Below are 20,611 nucleotides of genomic sequence, written 5' to 3' on the forward strand. Positions count from 1 at the left end.
CCATTTCACAAGATTTTCCACCTCTTCTCTGCAGTGTTGATGTTGATGAGGCCAACGACTGTTGTGTCATCTATAAACTTGTTGGCATTGTTGGAGTGGGCTGAGAACACAGCCCTGAAGTCCACCAGTAATTTTATTTATTTCAGATTTATTGTCAGAGTACATACATGATATCACATACAGCCCTGAGATTCCAGTGCTCAGAGTGATGATGTGATGTCAGTGCTAAGGATGGCCAGTAGAGAACAGTAACCTCATCAGTGACATCCAAATTCCAACAAATGGTAATTTTTTTTTAATTCACTAGCCATTTTAAGTTAGGTAGAAAGATATTTTGGAACATTTATGGATGGATAAATGTCAGGGTTCAATGGGGTCTATCCCAGATTACTATGGAAATCAGAGGAGACCACCACTCGAGCACTGATGGTGATTTGTGAATTTTTTTTGTTAGCCACAGATGAGATATCAGAGAATAACTAATGTGCCTATTTAAGAAAGGCAACAAGTCAGGCATAGCTGGAACCTATGGCTCCACCTTTGATTCTGAAGGAAATGAAAGACCTTGAAACAAGTTACTTTGAGAGTCTCAGATGGTTTGTGTGAGTAGTTCCTTTGGTTGTTCAGAATTTTCACTGCCCATGGGAAGAAGCTGCTCCTCAGTCTGTATCGCTTTCCCGACAGGAGCAGCTGAAAGGTGCTTTGTGTGGGGTGAAAGGAGTCCTCAATTATTTTGCCCACCTTCTTCACACAACAATCAATGATCCCATTAGATCATGTTGATGGTGGTAAGAAAGGAAAGGGTTAACAGCTAGTGATAGTGTAGCTATGTTTTGCAGCATTCTAGTAAGGCAGGCATGGCAATTCAAAAGGACCAGTTAGCATGACGACCAACTGTAGGAATTTACTCTGAACCAATCAAACGAGCAGGTCTGATAAGAGGCTGTCAATCATTTGTAGCAATGGAATTTGTACTTAGTAGGAATTGCATTGGGTAAGAATGTATTGTGTGAACTTTTGATTGGACAAAATGTAACTCTGCCCATGTGTGAGCAAGACAAAGGAAAGCTGTGAAGCACGAGGTCGGTCTCTGCCAACTTTCACAGAGAGAGCATTTCTGTGAGAGTCTGTGCAGATAACTCAAATCTGCAGAATAAAGGAAATCTGATCAAGATGAAAGGTTCGGTAATGTCATTTCGTACTGTCCACTGAAAGAACCGGAATCCACAGTTGGGGAGGGAGGGAGGAAGAGGGAGACTCCAATGATCCTCACTGTGATGAAGCCGGTCAGTATGTTCTCGAAAGAGCTCCTGTAAAGGTTGACATGTTGGTGGCTGGTAGCTTTGCCGGCTTCATTCTTCTCAGGAAGTGCAGTCCCAGTTGTGCCTTCCTGACAAGTTATGAGGAGATGAGTGTCCATGATAGGTCACTAGTTAAGTGAATGCCAAGGAACTTGGTGCTCTCCACTCCAGAGTTGTTGATGTGTAGTGGAGGGTGGATGTTCCTGGTCCTCCTGAGCACCACCCCATATTCTGCCTGGGCAGTCTACAGCCAAATGGTATGAACAGAGAATTTTCTAATTTCAGGTAACAAGTTCCCTCTCCTTTCTTTGGTACCACTTCTGTTTCTCCCTTTTTGTCTTCCTTCTCAACCCTTCCACCCATCCCCCTCCACCATATCTCTCCACTGGATTCTTCCATACTCTCCACCCCACCCCCATTTCACACAGTTCCATCTGGTCACTCTTCAAAGCACCTGCTAATCGCCCACTCCACCCTGTATGATGCTTCTTCCTTAAGTCATCAAGTTTATTGTCATCTGATTGTACAAGTACAACCCCAATGAAACAGTGTTCTCAGGTCCTCAGTGCAAAACACACAAATACACAACCAGATGTAGCACACGTACAGACAAACAATACATAGGCAGGGCAAATATTCATATCTATATAAATAAATAGCAGTCTATGAATATAAGAGTCTCAGATAGTTAGTGTGAGCAGTTCCTTTGGTCGTTCACCTGACCAATTGGCTTTTCTTGCCTCTCTCCCTTTACCTGGCATCAAGTTTCATCTCTACCTGGTTCACCAATCCCACAGAGTCCCAGTGCCTTCCCTTCTATCCTGTCCTCTTGACACAAGCTTCTCTTCTCCATATCTCTAGTCTCAATAAAAAGTTTCAGCCAGAAATAGCAATCATTATTTTTCTCCCACTGATGCTGAGTTTCTCCAGCAAATTTTGTTTAGCTTCAGAGTCCAGCATCTGCACTCTCCTGCCTCTCCAATTGCTGGCAGCTGTCAAGTTTCCTGGCCTTTCCTTTTTATAAAATAGAGGTTAACATTAGCTGCCCTCCAGTCACCCAGCACTTTACCCGAGGCCAAAGATGATGTAAGCATCTCTGAAAGGACCTCTGAGCAGGCTCTGGGGATTTATCCATCTTAATACACCCAACACCTCTTCCCTGCTACTTCATGCGTGGCCATGACATTGGATCCGTGACCTTCTACACAGTGAAGAGAAATATTCATTTAAAATCTGGCAGATCCTGTCCTCACCAATTTTCTCCTCCACTAATTGTCACTATGGTATTCACCCCCACCCCTCACCCCAAAACCCCCACCACCCTCAAAATAGTTAATATAAAAGATATAAATGTAGAAAGAGAAGAAAGAAATTTTTCAGGATTTCCCAGAGAGATGTTGTCTAACATGCATATAAAAAATTTTTAAATACAACTCACAGAAGAATTTCACGGTCTCGAGGCATAGAAAGGACATTATTACAAATTTAAGCCTAATATTTGGGTGTACAGGTGCCAAATTTGCAAAACAGCATATTTATTTCTCAAGCTTTATGTAATTTTTTTTCCCCAAAGGAATACAACTTTGAATTTCCACATGCTATTTTGGTTTCCAAGTAACTGCAATACATTTCCTTGCCATTGTCAACACTACTTTAACAAATTTAAATTGATATATTGATAATTTTAATTTAGGCCTTGTTCCTTCAATAGTTCCCAATAAAAATAAATCCGGATTTTGCAGAAAAGCAACTCCTGTAACTTGTTCCCAAAAATTTCGTAAATCTACCTGAAAAGCTCTTACATTAGGACAAGACCAAGGTGAATGCAAAAAAGTTCCTACATCTTCATCACACCTAAAACATTGATCCAATAAATCTGATTTCAATCTGTTCAATTTCTGTGGTGTAAGATATAACATGTAAAAATTTATACTAAACTCATCTATATCTTACATTGATAGCATTAGTCATACAATCCCTACATAAATCTGCCAATATTTTCTCATCAATTGCAATATTATATTCAGATCTATTTCCCACCTTTGTCTAGATTTATGAACATCTTGTTTAAAAGTTTCTACTGTTATGGACCATGGACTGACCTTTTGGACTGTGGACTGTCACTTTTAAAGAATTGGATTTCTAATGAAGAATTGTGAAACTCAAGGGCTGGTTTGCCAAGGTCAAGCTGGGCAGATAAAGAATAAGAGAGAGAGTCAAAGTGCCCCGGGCTGATTGAAGGCAGTGGCTGAGAGTTCAGTAGAGGAGCCATAAAGATACTAGAGATCTCACTGTGTTGGGAACGGTTTTCTTGCGGGCGGAATTAAGAGTGTGACAAAGAAAGGTCACTTGTTTGTCTGCTGCAAAGAAGGACATTGTGGAGAAGCTGTGTTAAAGGCATAGGCTTCCTAATCGAGGTGGTTAAACCAAACCAACCTTGAAGAACCAGGAAAAGTCCACGGTGAAGAAACCTGTAAAGGATTTGTAAGTTTATTGCCAAGCAACATCAGTCATCTATCTCTCTCCCATGTTCGTATGGAGTTATTTTGTATTCATTAGAGGAACTGAATTGGGACATTGAACTTGGAGAGTGAATTCTATGGACTGTGTTTTTGGACTGACTTACTTGACTGGACTGACCTACTTGACTGGACTGATTTTTTGGTCCTTGTGTTTTTCACTTTGGGCACAAACTAAAAAGATCTGTGCTTTTTTTTCGACCTGCATACTTTTTATAATATCTGTATCATTGTTAATAGTGGCATTTAATGGGGGTAATTTGGATAAGAATTTGTCGTGTTAATAGTAATTAATAAAATTGACCCTCTTTTGTATTGCGTCCTCTATTGTTGCTGGTTTGGTGTCGTAACAAAGAGAGGACTCTCCGGAAACCGAATAAAATTAGTGAGCTTAGAGGATGATTCATTGGAGTCTAAGTCAAAGCTCCAGCTGGATGATGAGTGAAATTCCAATCTTGGTTAAAAAAAAAACTAAGTGTGTGTGAAATCAACAAGAAACCAGCAGAAATGGAGATAGAGTCTTGGTATCACCCTCTCTTGAGAATTTGAAAAAGGCTAAAAAAAACACCAAGTTGGTGACAATTGCCCCCAAATTGCTTCAGTAGTCCCACGAATGAAAAAAGTGGAAATTGGGAGGAAGATTGCAAAATATTAGTCAGAAAAAGGAAAGTTTGGCACAAAGCTATTAGAGCATTTTCCCAAGAGTAAATTTTCTGTGGAAATACAGCTAGAATTGAAGAGATTAAAAAATGGAACAGAGGAGATTAGAATTAGAGGCAGCTGAGAGACAGAAGAAATTAGAAATGGCACAATAGGAAATGGAACTGAAGGCAGAGGAACAAAATCGGCAACATGAGCTAGGAATGGAAGGAGAGTCCCGAGATCAAATTCCTGGTCAAAGTGAAGGATTTATGATCAGTAGAGAAGTTAGGTTAGTTCCTCCATTTGAGGAAATGGAGATAGATAAATATTTTCTTAATTTTGAGGAAGTGGCTATAAATTTAAAGTGATCACCAAACCAGTGGTTTATTATGTTACAAAGTGTAATTAAAGGGAAAGCTCAACAAGCTTATTCGGCCCTTACCACTGAGCAAGCCTATTAATTATGAAAATGAAAGAAGCCGTACTCCAGGCACATGAATTACAAGTAGTTCCAGAAGCTTACAGACAAAAGTTCAGAAACTTAAAAAAAAATCAACCACCCAATCTTATGTAGATTTTGCTTTTGTGTGTGTTTTGACTGGTGGTGCTTATCTCAGACTGTGAAAAATGATTATTATCGATTCAGAGAATCGATAATAATTGAAGAGATTAAAAGAGATGTTCCAGATGATATTAAAACATACTTGGATGAGAAGGAGGCAGAAACTTGGCAGGAAACCACTAAGTTAGCTGACAACTATACTTTAACAAATTAGCCTAAGTGGACGTCAGGCAAAAATTTTCAAAGGTTCACTGTGAGGTGGAGAGGAAATTTGGAAGTAATAACAAGGGTCACAACTCTACTTGTAATAAAGAGTATACCATAGAAGTAAACTTTTTAACAATTCCTCTTCTATTAAGGAGTTTAGTTTCAATATTTTTCAGTTTTCTTGTAAAGTATTCTTTCGTGATTTGGTTTTGTCTATATCCCAGAACTTATTTATTTAATTAAATTTAAATTCCCTAAATGCCATCTTAGGATTTAATCGTCAAACCAGCCACTGAGATAGTTGGCCCATCAACTTAACAATCACACAACAGTGTGGGAGCTGCATGTTATTCAGTCTTTCTGCTCTTTCGGTTAGTCAATTTCAATTCAGTTAAAGTTTCTCACCAGTACTGATTTAACTTGTTGACTTTGATGCAATTTCTGAAAGTTAGACTAATTTATATTTAGGTGAAAATGTAATTCACTGGTGTTGACACAATCTGGTTATTGTTATAAGGGAGATTACATCTCTTCTGACATCAGATGCAACAGTTATCAATGACGAGATCTCAGAAAATGCTGTCGTATTTTTTCAACTCATTATAAAAGCTCTTGGGATAATTCTCCTCGTGACTATTGTATCCTGGAAGCTCTCCATAATTGTGATCATATAATTTTCAATATTGTTAATATTTTCAAAACCTTGGAGCAATTATTAAGTTATGTTCAAAAACAGATACTCTTCATCACAAAATAAATTAATTTCATCTTGTTATATCTACACTATTCATGTGTCAATTCTTGACTACCTATTCAATATTTATCTAAGATTACCACCAAATTCAGTAAAACCCCTCGTATCTGGCACCTATGGGGATTGATAGATGCCAGATAAGTACATTTTCTGGTTGCTTGAGATTTACTCTGACAATGCCTAACCAATACACCTGCATTAAGAATTAACAGTGTAAATGGCAAAAATACTATACTGTACTTAAAACTTCATTCAAACTTCATTTGAATGAATACATAAATTTAAAGTATTTTACTTTATTTTCAGTTTCATTGTTTGAAAACATTTAACTGTCGCTGCATCTGCAGGTTCCTCCACCTACAGTGAGCTGCCAGAAAGATAGATTATTAATTCCCGCCCCCCCCCCCCCCGCCCCACTCAAGTTTACAGATAAAGCCTCTGACTGGGGCAACTCTTACTAAGCAGGGATAAGGAGACACTTTTCGAGAGTCACCCCAACAGCAAGTGGCATCAACCAGTTCTTTATCCTGGGCAATTTCACTCAATTTTATTCAAACAGCTGCTACAAGAAAAGCACGACCATGGCTCTCTGCTGGCTGAATGTTTGCTTCCATCTTTATCAAAGGTTTGTTACTTCAGAGAACATTTACTTTTACAAGTTGCTTGAATTCCAGATACAAGGGGTTTTACTGTAAATTAATTTCATCTCATTGTTATAGCTACAATTCTTGAATAAATTTAAATTTAGACATAGAGCATGGTAACAGGCCATTTCAGCCCATGAATTCACACCATCCAATTTACACCCAATTAATCTACACCCCGGGTATGTTTCGAACAGTGGGAGGAATCCAATGCTCCCAGAGAAAATAAATGCAGACACGGGGAGAACATACAAACTCAAGACAGCGCCAGATTTGAAACCTGGTTCCAATCGCTAGCGCTGTAAAGGCGATGCACTAACCACTACACCATCCGTGCCACCTCGACAGCTATTCAACATTTAGTTAAGATTACAACCTAATAATCCCTCTATCACAAACACCTCCTTTTGTCTCTCTCAGCCTTGGTGTCTTCATTTAAGCCTCCTGCTTTCAGAATCAGGTTATTGTCATGAACATGTGTCACAATTTTTTTTTAAATCAAAAATTTTATTGCACATCGGAGAGAGTAGTGCATCTTAAAATTCTTAACTTTTGAAATTAACATTCCACCAGCATTGTCTCCGCTCCATCCTCAACATTCATTGGAGCGCTTTCATCCCTAACGTCGAAGTACTCGAGATGGCAGAGGTCGACAGCATAGAGTCCACGCTGCTGAAGATCCAGCTGCGCTGGGTGGGTCACGTCTCCAGAATGGAGGACCATCGCCTTCCCAAGATCGTGTTATATGGCGAGCTCTCCACTGGCCACCGTGACAGAGGTGCACCAAAGAAAAGGTACAAGGACTGCCTAAAGAAATCTCTTGGTGCCTGCCACATTGACCACCGCCAGTGGGCTGATATCGCCTCAAACCGTGCATCTTGGCGCCTCACAGTTTGGCGGGCAGCAACCTCCTTTGAAGAAGACCGCAGAGCCCACCTCACTGACAAAAGGCAAAGGAGGAAAAACCCAACACCCAACCCCAACCAACCAATTTTCCCCTGCAACCGTGTCTGCCTGTCCCGCATCGGACTTGTCAGCCACAAACGAGCCTGCAGCTGACGTGGACATTTACCCCCTCCATAAATCTTCGTCTGCGAAGCCAAGCCAAAGGTAACTGCTAATATCTAATAAATAATGAATAATGGATAAAAGTACAAACTTTCAAAATAAACCTGTTCATTTTGTGAAATTATGTACAAAGTATTTACTTGACATTTTCAGTTGTCCTCTTCTAATAACTGAACGTAACTGGAGGTGAAAGGGGGATTGAAGCATCCGGTAACATGCGTGCAGATGCTGAGAGGATTGTGGGGGTAGGAATCTGAATAGGGTTGTCCATTGGGGTGGGTGGATGGTGGTGGAAGGAGGCTGGAAAGGTATAGGGTGAGGGAGATGGTAGGAAGGAGGAGAATTGAATTGGGCAGGCATATCTGTTTAGCAGTTTGCAACACCCAAGGTATTCTGGCTCCCCCAGGGTATTCTGGCTCCCCCAGGGTATTCTGGCTCTCCCAGGGTATTCTGGCTCCCCCAGGGTATTCTGGCTCCCCCAGGGTATTCTGGCTCCGTTTTTGTGTCATTGTTGTCACTCTCAATCTGTGCAGTGAACTGAAATTCACTACAATGGGTTGTGCAGATGGCTGGCTCCCCCCCCCCACCCCATCTACACATATATAACACAGATTTACCACCTAAATCCAAAGCCCTACTGAAGACGCTTGTAAGACCCTACCCTTTGTTATAAGCTAATAAAAATACCGTGTGTTCTCCCTCCAGTCATGAGAGCTTTAATTTGCACTACAATATGCTCCCATTTACTCACTGAGTAGATTTTGTGTCTCCATTGATCAGATAACCTTGTGTAGAGATTAATCCCATGGACTCTTTTCCTCGCTTTCCCTGAAGTTCAACGAGCTTCTTTTGTCTTCATCTCAGTTCTGACAAAGGGACTTTGACCTGAAACATTAGGCTCTTTTATACCGCAAAGCTGCGGTATTCCTGTAGACACAGCTCATTTTAGGAAGCCGGCTTGCATGTTCACACAGTGCAGAAAAAAAGCCGCATTCATGAGTTGTTTTTATACAGCAAGCTGGCTTCTCAAAGCAAAAGAGGATGGATGTGTTTCCAAGCAGAATAGGCCCCCAAAGTGACATTGTGTTGAGAAATAATCAGATTTGGTGAGTCTGAACACAAAAGTTTGCAATTACACATAGGTTTTATTAACACACAAAGATTGTAGAACATGGGAAAATGTTAACTGGAATTTTTAAAAACTCACAATTTATAAAAGAGCGTGGGAAAATGTTATGGGAATAAAGCACATACACGCACAGTTTATAAATGGTTGACTATTTCTGTTGATTTTAGTAATTTTTATAGACATTCAAACCTAAAAAAATACAATTGTTGTGGTTGCCAAGATTAAGGCGACTGAATGGTTTTGCATTATGGCAACTGTAACAAGCTGCCAACAAATGCATGCCAGCATATTAAGTGTCTATAAATTTTCCATTGTTGATATGATAGGTAATCAAATTGTAATCTGAACTAATGCACAATATACTTTTCCTGCCAACTTCAAATGGCAGTTACAAGGGCAGGCTAAGGCTGCCCCTTGAGCAGACATGGGAGCAGTAATTGTGTATTGTTTAATATTTTCTTTCTCTTTTTTAAACTGTGTGCGGTGTTTTATTCCAGTTAACATTTTCCCAAACTCTTCAACAAATTGTTGTTGATAAAACCTACGCGTGATTGTACACCTGTCCCGATCCACTGAATATGATTCACACAGGTGGTCCCAACATTTGCACACTCATGTCCTCTTCTATACTCCCTATTGACCTTGAACCTTTTCTGGACCCAACATTGTGATGTCATCTTCCCTTGTTGTTTTGACCCAACAACATGGGTCAGCCATTCTAGATAAGTCCTGAACACTAACTCCACCACTGACACTACCTGTCAAAGACAGGTCAGTTTGGACCCCACAATCCGCCTTTGATTTTATTATTTTTTTTTTTAAAACACAGAGCTTGAAAGGTAAATAACACCCAGCTTTCAAGTTCTGGGTAAAGGGGCTATTAACTCTGGTTCTCTTCCCACAGATGCAAGGTATTTAGAATTTTCAGCATTTTGTTTTTCTAGATTTCCATCATCTGATTTATTTTGTATTTTTTTTGAGACGGGGAAGTAAAGCACTGCCTCTTGTATGTAAAACTTAATTACTGTGACAAATTTCCATAACAAATGTGGGCATGGACAAGTGAGGTAAGGTAAGGGGGGAGGTGAGGGTGTTGTGAGTGAGGAAACCGGTTTGGTCGGTCTCAAAGGCCAGGATTCTGGACACAGCTTTGATGGCGAAGGATTTTTTTTTAAAAAACAGAAGACAAATGTGGGAAATGGTAACCGATGTAGCGCACAAAACACAGTTTATGGCAGAAGTGGGAAAGTAATAGTCGACAATTAATAATGAGTGTGGGGAAAATAGTGTGGGAACAAAATACAAAGACAAACACATACAAGGAACTGGTACATACAATAATCAAGGAAAAATAACTAGAATGCCCCACCACCCCTTGACTCAGTGCAGGCACGGCTCTATGCTACAAGGGACAGTAATTAAAAGCTCTCAGTCCTTGTAACAGTGCACATCTTACCAACAGTTTCTCCAGCATCCTTCCACATTTCTAGGCCTGGAGTGAGGCAGGGTAGTGCCACGCTGGCAAAATCAGAGAGAAAGAACACATGGCAGCTTTATAGTGTTAGAGGGTGCAGCCCAGGTCATTAGCAGAACTTTAATCCAATTACAACAGACAATAGCCCAAGGCCAAGTACAGGCAGGCTGGAGAGTCCAGTGCAGGTAATTTAAATGATACCAACAGCAAGATATGCATCAATAGATGGGGTGGAACCAAGCCTTGATTGGCAGCTGGTTCATCCTCCAACTAGGTAAGGGGCAGCGCTGTGACATGATGGCCACAACCCTTCCCAATACAGGGGACAAGGAGGTAAAAAGGGGCTGAGGGAGGCAAGGGGGTAAAGGGGGGGACCAGTGGGGGAAAGGGTTAAAAGGGAGGGGCGGGGGGAAGGGGATGAGGGATAAAGGCTGGAGCTGCATGGGAGTATCGAACACCATCTCCTTTCTCAGACAAACAGGAACACTGCAGAAAGTCAACGAGACGGACACATCCATGAACCCAAGTGTTCTGTTGAGGACCAATCTGTACCTTCCCGCGTATCAGGGCGCCATTTTCCGTGCCGCTACCTCCGCGCATGCGTCACGCCTCCAGTACGAATCCGTCCAATCACACGTGGTGTCCCGCAGCTGTGCCGCCCCCCCCCCCCCACCCGGACCGCGCCCCCCCCACCCGGACCGCGCCCCCCCCACCCGGACCGCGCCCCCCCCACCCGGACCGCGCCCCCCCCCCCCACCCGGACCGCGCCCCCCCCCCACCCGGACCGCGCCCCCCCCCCACCCGGACCGCGCCTTCAAACCGCTCCACTCGTGCACCAGATAACAGTCGGTCGGGCGTCCATGAGGGCACGGCGGTTCCGTGGAAAACTTCATATGGGGTGTGTAGACGCGGGCGAGAGGGCTCTTCCAACACGACGCCCTGTGACGAGGCTTTCTCTTAACCCAAACCCAGGACAAGGGGAGAGGGCCCTCCCCGAGGCCCGGGGACGAGGACGCTCCCCTCCCACACCCCGAACCCTAGTGGCGTTGGCTCTCTCTTTTCCCCTCCCCCTTCCCTCCTGTGGCTGGAGGGCGAGGGATGTTCCTTCCCCTGCCCCTCCACCCCATACCCCTTGGCGTGGGCTTTCTTCCCCCACTATTTCCTCTATTCTTGCCCCCCCCCTCCCCAAGGCCCTGGGGGGAGAGGTCCCCCAACTCCGATGTCCGGGACCAAGAGCTCCAACCCTCTTCTCTCTTCCCCTCCCGCCGCCATCACCACCATGAAGCCTGATTGCGATGGTTCTCCTTCCCACCACAACCCCATCTTGAGGTCCAGGCCCCAAGTCTCCCCTTCTCTACCCCCACCGGCATGGGTCGAGGTCTCTCACCCACCCACCCCGAAGTCCACGGGTTACGGCTCTCCCTCCCACCCCGAGGCTGAGGAGTGAGGGCTCGACCACTCTCCCCCTCCTGAGGCTGAGGAGTGAGGGCTCGACCACCCTCCCCTCCCGAGGCTGAGGGGTGAGGGCTCGACCTCCCTCCCCCTCCCGAGGCTGAGGGGTGAGGGCTCGACCTCCCGAGGCTGAGGGGTGAGGGCTCGACCTCCCGAGGCTGAGGGGTGAGGGCTCGACCTCCCAAGGCTGAGGGGTGAGGGCTCGACCTCCCGAGGCTGAGGGGTGAGGGCTCGACCTCCCGAGGCTGAGGGGTGAGGGCTCGACCTCCCTCCCCCTCCCGAGGCTGAGGGGTGAGGGCTCGACCTCCCGAGGCTGAGGGGTGAGGGCTCGACCTCCCGAGGCTGAGGGGTGAGGGCTCGACCTCCCGAGGCTGAGGGGTGAGGGCTCGACCTCCCGAGGCTGAGGGGTGAGGGCTCGACCTCCCGAGGCTGAGGGGTGAGGGCTCGACCTCCCGAGGCTGAGGGGTGAGGGCTCGACCTCCCGAGGCTGAGGGGTGAGGGCTCGACCTCCCGAGGCTGAGGGGTGAGGGCTCGACCTCCCGAGGCTGAGGGGTGAGGGCTCGACCTCCCTCCCCCTCCCGAGGCTGAGGGGTGAGGGCTCGACCTCCCTCCCCCTCCCGAGGCTGAGGGGTGAGGGCTCGACCTCCCGAGGCTGAGGGGTGAGGGCTCGACCTCCCGAGGCTGAGGGGTGAGGGCTCGACCTCCCGAGGCTGAGGGGTGAGGGCTCGACCTCCCGAGGCTGAGGGGTGAGGGCTCGACCTCCCGAGGCTGAGGGGTGAGGGCTCGACCTCCCGAGGCTGAGGGGTGAGGGCTCGACCTCCCGAGGCTGAGGGGTGAGGGCTCGACCTCCCGAGGCTGAGGGGTGAGGGCTCGACCTCCCGAGGCTGAGGGGTGAGGGCTCGACCTCCCGAGGCTGAGGGGTGAGGGCTCGACCTCCCGAGGCTGAGGGGTGAGGGCTCGACCTCCCGAGGCTGAGGGGTGAGGGCTCGACCTCCCGAGGCTGAGGGGTGAGGGCTCGACCTCCCGAGGCTGAGGGGTGAGGGCTCGACCTCCCGAGGCTGAGGGGTGAGGGCTCGACCTCCCGAGGCTGAGGGGTGAGGGCTCGACCTCCCGAGGCTGAGGGGCGAGGGCTCCATTCCTCTCCCCCCCGAGGCTGAGGGGCGAGGGCTCCATTCCTCTCCCCCCCGAGGCTGAGGGGCGAGGGCTCCATTCCTCTCCCCCCCGAGGCTGAGGGGCGAGGGCTCCATTCCTCTCCCCCCCGAGGCTGAGGGGCGAGGGCTCCATTCCTCTCCCCCCCGAGGCTGAGGGGCGAGGGCTCCATTCCTCTCCCCCCCGAGGCTGAGGGGCGAGGGCTCCATTCCTCTCCCCCCCGAGGCTGAGGGGCGAGGGCTCCATTCCTCTCCCCCCCGAGGCTGAGGGGCGAGGGCTCCATTCCTCTCCCCCCCGAGGCTGAGGGGCGAGGGCTCCATTCCTCTCCCCCCCGAGGCTGAGGGGCGAGGGCTCCATTCCTCTCCCCCCCGAGGCTGAGGGGCGAGGGCTCCATTCCTCTCCCCCCCGAGGCTGAGGGGCGAGGGCTCCATTCCTCTCCCCCCCGAGGCTCAGTGGCTCCATTCCTCTCCCCCCCCGAGGCTCAGTGGCTCCATTCCTCTCCCCCCCGAGGCTCAGTGGCTCCATTCCTCTCCCCCCCGAGGCTCAGTGGCTCCATTCCTCTCCCCCCCGAGGCTCAGTGGCTCCATTCCTCTCCCCCCCGAGGCTCAGTGGCTCCATTCCTCTCCCCCCCGAGGCTCAGTGGCTCCATTCCTCTCCCCCCCGAGGCTCAGTGGCTCCATTCCTCTCCCCCCCCGAGGCTCAGTGGCTCCATTCCTCTCCCCCCCCGAGGCTCAGTGGCTCCATTCCTCTCCCCCCCCGAGGCTCAGTGGCTCCATTCCTCTCCCCCCCCGAGGCTCAGTGGCTCCATTCCTCTCCCCCCCCGAGGCTCAGTGGCTCCATTCCTCTCCCCCCCCGAGGCTCAGTGGCTCCATTCCTCTCCCCCCCCGAGGCTCAGTGGCTCCATTCCTCTCCCCCCCCGAGGCTCAGTGGCTCCATTCCTCTCCCCCCCCGAGGCTCAGTGGCTCCATTCCTCTCCCCCCCGAGGCTCAGTGGCTCCATTCCTCTCCCCCCCGAGGCTCAGTGGCTCCATTCCTCTCCCCCCACCCCAGAGGCCTTCAGGCAAGGGCTCCCCCTCAGCCTAACTCCACTTTGAGGCCTGGGGCAAAGGCTACTCCTCAGCTTAACCCCACCCCAAAAGCCCCGGTTGTGTGGAGTCTCTCTTTCATCCCCCCCTCCCCGAGAGGGCAAGGGCTCTCTCCCTCTCCTCACCTCGAGGTCCTGGAGCAAGTTTTTCCTCTTTCTCGTCACCCAGACTCTTGCTTGTATCATCACCTTTTGTTGGTTATGTTTTTTTTCCTCTGTAGCTTGAATTCTGAGTCTTTCTGATATATCCTGCTTTTGATTTTTCCTTGATGAAGGGCTCAGGCCTGAAACATCAGCAATACTGTATGTCATTGTCTCCTATGGATGCTGAATGCTAGCTGTGCTCCTCCAATATTTTGGTGTGTTTATGACGAACATTAGGAGGCATAGTTTTAAGATGCTTGGGATGTAGTGCAGGGGGATGAAAGGGGTAGATTCTTCACAGAGTGGTGGGTGCATGAAAAGTGCTTCTGCCAATGCTGCTGGTAGAAGGTATAACAGGATAATTTAAGAGAGATGATTAGAACTGAGGATAATTCAGTCAGCAAATTCTAGGTAGTTGTTGGAATTATTAGGTTAGCATGACACTGAGCCGAAGGGTCTGCTGTAGCTTTCTGAGTTCTATGTGCAATATTCATTTTGCATCACTATTTACTAGATAGATATTCTATATTCTAAGACCTGTTGATCGGGGTGATTTGGGTGCTTAAGTGTATGGTGTGCTGGTTTTATTCAGGAAATTGGTTTCAAGAGCCATAAGGTAATGATGAGGCTCTAAAACCTTGGTTAGTCTGTATGTATTTTGTTCAGTTTGGTTGACTCTTTATAGGAAGGAAATGGAAGCTTTAAAGGAATGCAGAGGAGATTTGCCAAGATATTGCCTGGATTAGAGAATATTTTGAGGAAAGATTGAACAAGCTAGGTCTCTTCAGAGTGATGGATAATGAATGGATTCTTGATAGAGATATAAGAAATAGAAAGGCAATGGATAGAGAGGGCAGCCAGCAACTTTTTCCCACGGCAGCAGTGATCATTACCAGAGGGTAATCTGTTCAAGGTGAATGGAGGAAAGTTTTGGGTAGACATCAGAGGAAGGGTTTATACACAGTTGTGTGTGCCTGGAATGTACTGCTGGAGATGATGATAATATAAAATGTGTCATCAGACAGAATTATTTAAATTGGTATAAACATGGTGGGGTGAAGGACCTATGCTAATGCTGTGACTGTTCTGCGTAATATATAATGCTTAATATTTAAGAAATTAATATGTGTTTTCCAACAATTGCTAATCCTTAATGAACAAAATCCCCATCCTGAAAAATGGCCTGGCCATTGCTATTAAGCCTACTTTGTGATCACAGAAGTCTTCTAATGTTACAAAAAAAGAACAGCAAGCCGGAGGGCTGGTGGCACTCAATTAAGCAAAGGAGGACCAAGACAATGTTGCGCAAAATGGAATGAGTAGCATCTTGAATAATATCAAACTCGCTGTAAAAACTTCTATATTTTTTAAATAAAAATTTACGCAAGTTTAATGTGGCTCATTTGCAGACATACGAAGGTAAAATTGTTCTGAGGAGTAAACAGATGAGAAAGAAATTGCACACTTTTGCATATTATTGGAAAAAGGACAGAAAAGCCTGCAGAAATGGAGAACAGCATTAGATTAAATATTTGTATCTATTGCAACAGGTGGGCTTTATTTTGAAGTGAAAGATTGCAACATGCTGTTGTGCAAAGGGACTTGGAAGTGTCTTGTGCATGAATATCAAAAAGTTGGCTTGCAGATGCAACAGGTAATCAAAAAGATAAATAGAATGTTCATCATTGTGTTTAAGAGGAAGGAGATTTTGCTGCAACTGCAGTAAAAATGTTGGAGAAACTCTGAGTTCCTCCGATAATTTTGTTTTTACTGCAATCACAGCATCTGCAGACTTCCGTGTTTCATTCCCTCTGCTGCAACTACAGGGTATTGGTGAGGCTGCACTTGGTGTTCTGCATGTAGTTGTGCTTTCCTTTCTTAAGAAAATATGTACTTTGGAGACAGTGCTGAGGAGATTCATCAGGTTGAACCTGGAGATGAAGGGGTTAACCTTTGAGAAGAGATTGAGGTTCCTTGGACTATACTTGCTGGAATTCAGCAGAATGAGAGGGTATCTAATAGAAACAATGAAAGGGTTAGATAAGATAGAGGCAGGAAAGTTGTTTCCACTAGTAGGTGAGAGTAGAAGTAGGGGACGTAGCCTCAAGGTTCGGAGTAGTAGATGAGAATTTGCTTTTCCCAGAGTCATGAGTCTGTGAAATTCTCTGCCTAAGGAACCAGTAAAGACTGTATCATTAGAAGATTTTTGCATGGTTGGAGAATGAAGAGTGAAAGAGAAAGGACAGCTGGATGAAGCTGAGTCCATGGCCAGATCAACCATGATCTTGTTGAATAATGGAGTAGGTTCGCCAGGCAACTGGCTGATTCCTGTTCATATTTCTTATGTTCTTGCATTCTTATTTAAACAACTGAAATGCTGAAAAATGTCTATTGTGAAACCTTTTGTTTCTATAATCTTTTAATCTAAACTTGAGGTTGTCACTATGTTGTATTGTAGGAAGTACAACAGGTTGTATCTTCATGGGAAGCATCCTTTGGTAAAGTTTTGTCTTGGTTTGTAATTTCAGAAACTGATCAGACTCTAGTACTGGCATTCCTGCGACTCAGACATAAGGTTTCAGCTGGGCAATGTCTGTTTAACATACTTTTTTTTTCCTTCCCCAGATAATTGGAAGAAGTTCAAATATTTAGATAAAAATAATTTTTAAAAAATGATTGGAAGAGCCCGTTCTCGTGCTCGTGGCAGGGCACGTGTCCCTGAAGTAACTTCGCAACCTCTTGGTCCAAGGCTGGTGAGTCATAATGCTGGTTACAATTATTTTTTAACAGTAAACTGGTTTGCAGCTAAGGCAATGCAGTGTTAATAAATATGATCAGCTCTTGTTATCTGTTACTATTTGAAAATGAAAATATTTTGAAGTACTAATATAAGAATAGAAAAGCATATATTTATTGTACTGACCACTTAACATCCAGAGTTTTCTTTTTCAATTTGTGATTTAATGCAATTTTAAAATTCAAATTAACATAACTATTGACTTTTCTAATTAGAGTTTTGTGTGTATATTTTTGGATGATTTTATTTAGCAATTCCATAGCTTTGTGGATTATTGCATTTTTTGAGTTTGTTACTTTTTAAATTTGAGGTTCTACCTCTGCCATTCTCAGATTTTAATTTCAAGACTCCCACAATATTTGAATGAAAGCAATTTTTCCTTAACTTGTTACTTTTTCTACCAATCAACTAGTTATTGATTCAGCACAGGAAAATTAATCATTCCTGTTTGGGCACTCCAAGACAGAGGACCTGTAATGTTTTGTGCTCAGTAATGTTTCTTAAGCTAACTACCATTTTCAATTGCCTTAACTTCTCAGAGTAGTTTAGTTTTCAAAACAACTTCAAAGTTCAGTTGTTCAGATAAGGAAGGAAATAGAGCTTATTCATACACTACGATCCTGAAAATGGTCACTAGTTAACGATGTTTTTGTAAAACGTTTTTCCGAGTTATTGGGCGTTCACCACATCTTCCACTGTGAAGACTGACACAAAATAGTCAATATTAATTCCCCTTTTTGTCTTCTAAGGCACCTATATTCACTTTAACCATCCTTTTATGCTTTATATTTTCAGGCAAACATTTACTATGTTTTATATTCTGTTCTAGGTTTACTTTCATAATCTATCTTTTTATTGTTTGCCTAGTGGTTCTTTGTTGCTTTTTAAAGTTTTCCTATTCTAGTTTCATACCTCTCTTGGAAACTTTGTATGCATTTAATTTGATACTATTGTGTTTCCCCATGCAACAGGGGTGAACTGGCTCATGAAATCGTGGGCAAGTCTGTGGCAGATCAGATTGTGAGTGCTCCGGATGCGGGCAAGCCCACAGCCTGGTGGCTGACATAATTTCTACCCCACGGGTTGCAAGGACAGCTGGTAGAGCGTGTGAGTTTTAAATCAGTAAAGCAGTTGGTTCAACTCACCTTCAACTCTGTGATTTTTCACTCGCTGTGTGGCTAGCTCGACTATATTGGTCACCCCAATGGTCCAAATGGCATTTGGACCCAGTGATGACCGGCCCAAGCACGCAGAATGCAGTTTCACTGGAACTGCCAACTTTCTGGACCTTGCAGCCAATGGCCTGCTTTAAACTGGCCAAAGCCCAATTCCAGGTAAGGCAAATCATCTTGGATGCTACGAAGTACTACTCTGGTTGGTTCACTTGACCAGGAAACAGCAGGCTGAATCATTGACTTCCTACATCAGTCACTGCTTGTGAACAGGTATGAAATAATCAAGGCACTCCAGATCCATTCTTTTGGCCTCTCCTGCCGTGAGCATGCAGTGCGGTTGCTCCACATGGACTGCTTAGGCAACTGCACGCCAACAGCCTTGATGAACGAGATGCTGGCACTAGGAGACAACTATAAGCTATGCTTATTGTTTGAACAAGTTTTTCTCGAGCAGATGCCAGAAGATATCCTCCTCATCAGCACTAATGATGATTTTAGTCTGACCCACGCAAAGTAGCGACCCACACAGATATCCTGTAGCACATCAAGCAGCATGGCAGGGCCTCCATTGACCAAGTTGCTGCATCATACGCTAAGGTCCGGACCTTACCCACACCACTGAAGAAGCTAGTGATGCCCGCAGCAGGGAGTGACCACAGTTCAGACTGTAGGTGTTTTTGCCACCAAAATTGGGATTCAGAAGCCCATTATTGCCCCCCCCCAACCCTGTTCTTTTCTGGGAAATGCTGGGCTGGCTGTTGCTTATCGTTATGGCAGCTGGCCACTGTGATAACCTCCTTATGAGACTGATACTCTGGGTGAAATTTCCTCGTAGACACGGGTGGAGGTTAGTGTCTTGTCCCCACTCAAGCCATGACACCCATGCTAGGAAGTTAGGACTGGTCCTCACCGTTGTCAACAACAGCAGTATTCGCACATACAGCACATGAACCATCCCATTACAGTTCAGCTCCAGCTGTTTCACCTGGTCATTTATGCTGGCAGCAGTGTCACAGCCTTTATTGGATGCAGATTTCCTCCAGGTGCACTAGTGGATCTCAAGGGATGGCGCCTAGTGAATGCCAAGACCTTCTCGCTCGGCGAAGCCAAGTTACTGGCCCCATACCTAGACTCTGTGACTTTGTCAGGCAATGATTTTGCCAGAATACGTGTTCCCAACCATTATTATGTCGCAGTTCTTCATAGGTGCCCAAAGCATCACATTCCCACTCAAGCTCAAGGACCATTGCTACACAGCTGGGCACGCAGGCTCCTGCCCAACAAACTCCACCTAGCTAAGGAGGCGTTCAGGAAAATGGAGGAGATGGGGATCATCTGACTCTTAGACAGCCTGTGGGCCTCTCCACTGCACATGATGCCCTCGGCTGGAGAATGGAGGCCATCCAGCAATGACAGAGGTTCATCAACACCACCACAACCGACTGCTACCCAGTACCCCATATTCAGGACTTTACGGCCAATTTGCATAGGCCATACATCTTCTCCAAGGTCGACCAGGTCTGCAGGTATCTAGCATCTCATGGAGTCTGCGGGGCATGGCTTGGATTTTGTCTTCATATTTGGATGATATCCTGATCACTGACCGTTCACACCAAGAGCATATGACGCACCTGCATCAACTCTGCCGCCACTTGAGTAAATACAACCTGTCCATCAACCCCACAAAGTGCCTGTTCGGGCTGTCGGCCATTGATTTCCTTGAAAGCTGAAATAGAGCACTTTCAACAGGAAGCTGCTAGCCCTCTACCTCTCCCTCTGGCACTTCCGGTATCTCTTGGAGGGGTGGGAGTTCACGGTCTTCACAGACCACAAACCCCTTGCCTTGGCATTCCCCAAAGTGTTAGATCCATGGTCGGCAACACCACCTGTCATACATCTCGGAGTATACCACCACTGTCAACACACATCTCCGGGCAAAACAGCGTCATGGTCAATGCATTGTCTTGCACTTCCATCCACTCAGTGTGTACCTTGTCCCCACGGTTGGACTACATGATGCTCACCGAGGCATAGCAGCTGGACGAAGAAATGCTGGTCTACCACACTGCGGTCTTGTGGCTGCTACATGAGGACATTCCCATCGGCCCAACACGCAGCAAGCTCCTCTGTGACATGTCAACTGGCCAATCTCAGCTCATCGTTCCAGCTGCTTGGAGGCATCACATTTTCGATGCATTACATGGTTTGGCCCATCTGTCCATCCTACTGATGGCAAACAGATTTGCTTGGCATAGCCTACGCAAGCAGCTCTGGCACTGGGCCAGGACATGCGTATACTGCTAGAACTCCAAAGTACAAAGGCATGTGAAGACCCCCTTCAACCCTTCCAGCTGACACAGGAGGTTTAAGCATGTCCACGTGGACATTGTTGGTCTACTGCCAGCCTTTCGGGGACAAAGTTCCTGTTAACCATGGTCAACTGGTTCATCAGGTGACCAGAAGCCGTACCACTCACTGACACGACAATGGAGTCCTGTGCCAGAGCCCTCA

At 45.9% G+C, this 20,611-nt stretch overlaps 1 protein-coding gene across 2 annotated transcripts in view; it reads left to right on the forward strand.

Annotated features, from left to right (window-relative positions):
* The first annotated feature begins 11,098 nt into the window (after window positions 1–11,098).
* The window catches only part of piwil1 (piwi-like RNA-mediated gene silencing 1), a 113,702-nt gene continuing 104,189 nt past the window's right edge, over window positions 11,099–20,611 (forward strand). Inside the window, exons 1-3 of one of the 2 annotated variants that reach the window (XM_069933560.1) lie at window positions 11,099–11,198; window positions 15,679–15,782; window positions 16,754–16,881. In XM_069933560.1, the coding sequence (XP_069789661.1) occupies window positions 16,801–16,881 (81 nt within the window). In that variant the 5' untranslated portion in view covers window positions 11,099–11,198; window positions 15,679–15,782; window positions 16,754–16,800. The remainder of the gene's footprint in view (window positions 11,199–15,678; window positions 15,783–16,753; window positions 16,882–20,611) is intronic. The other variant, XM_069933559.1, reaches the window with a different exon arrangement.

The sequence above is a fragment of the Narcine bancroftii genome, chromosome 4 (genome assembly GCF_036971445.1).
Source record: "Narcine bancroftii isolate sNarBan1 chromosome 4, sNarBan1.hap1, whole genome shotgun sequence".
In the NCBI taxonomy this organism is placed as follows: domain Eukaryota; kingdom Metazoa; phylum Chordata; class Chondrichthyes; order Torpediniformes; family Narcinidae; genus Narcine; species Narcine bancroftii.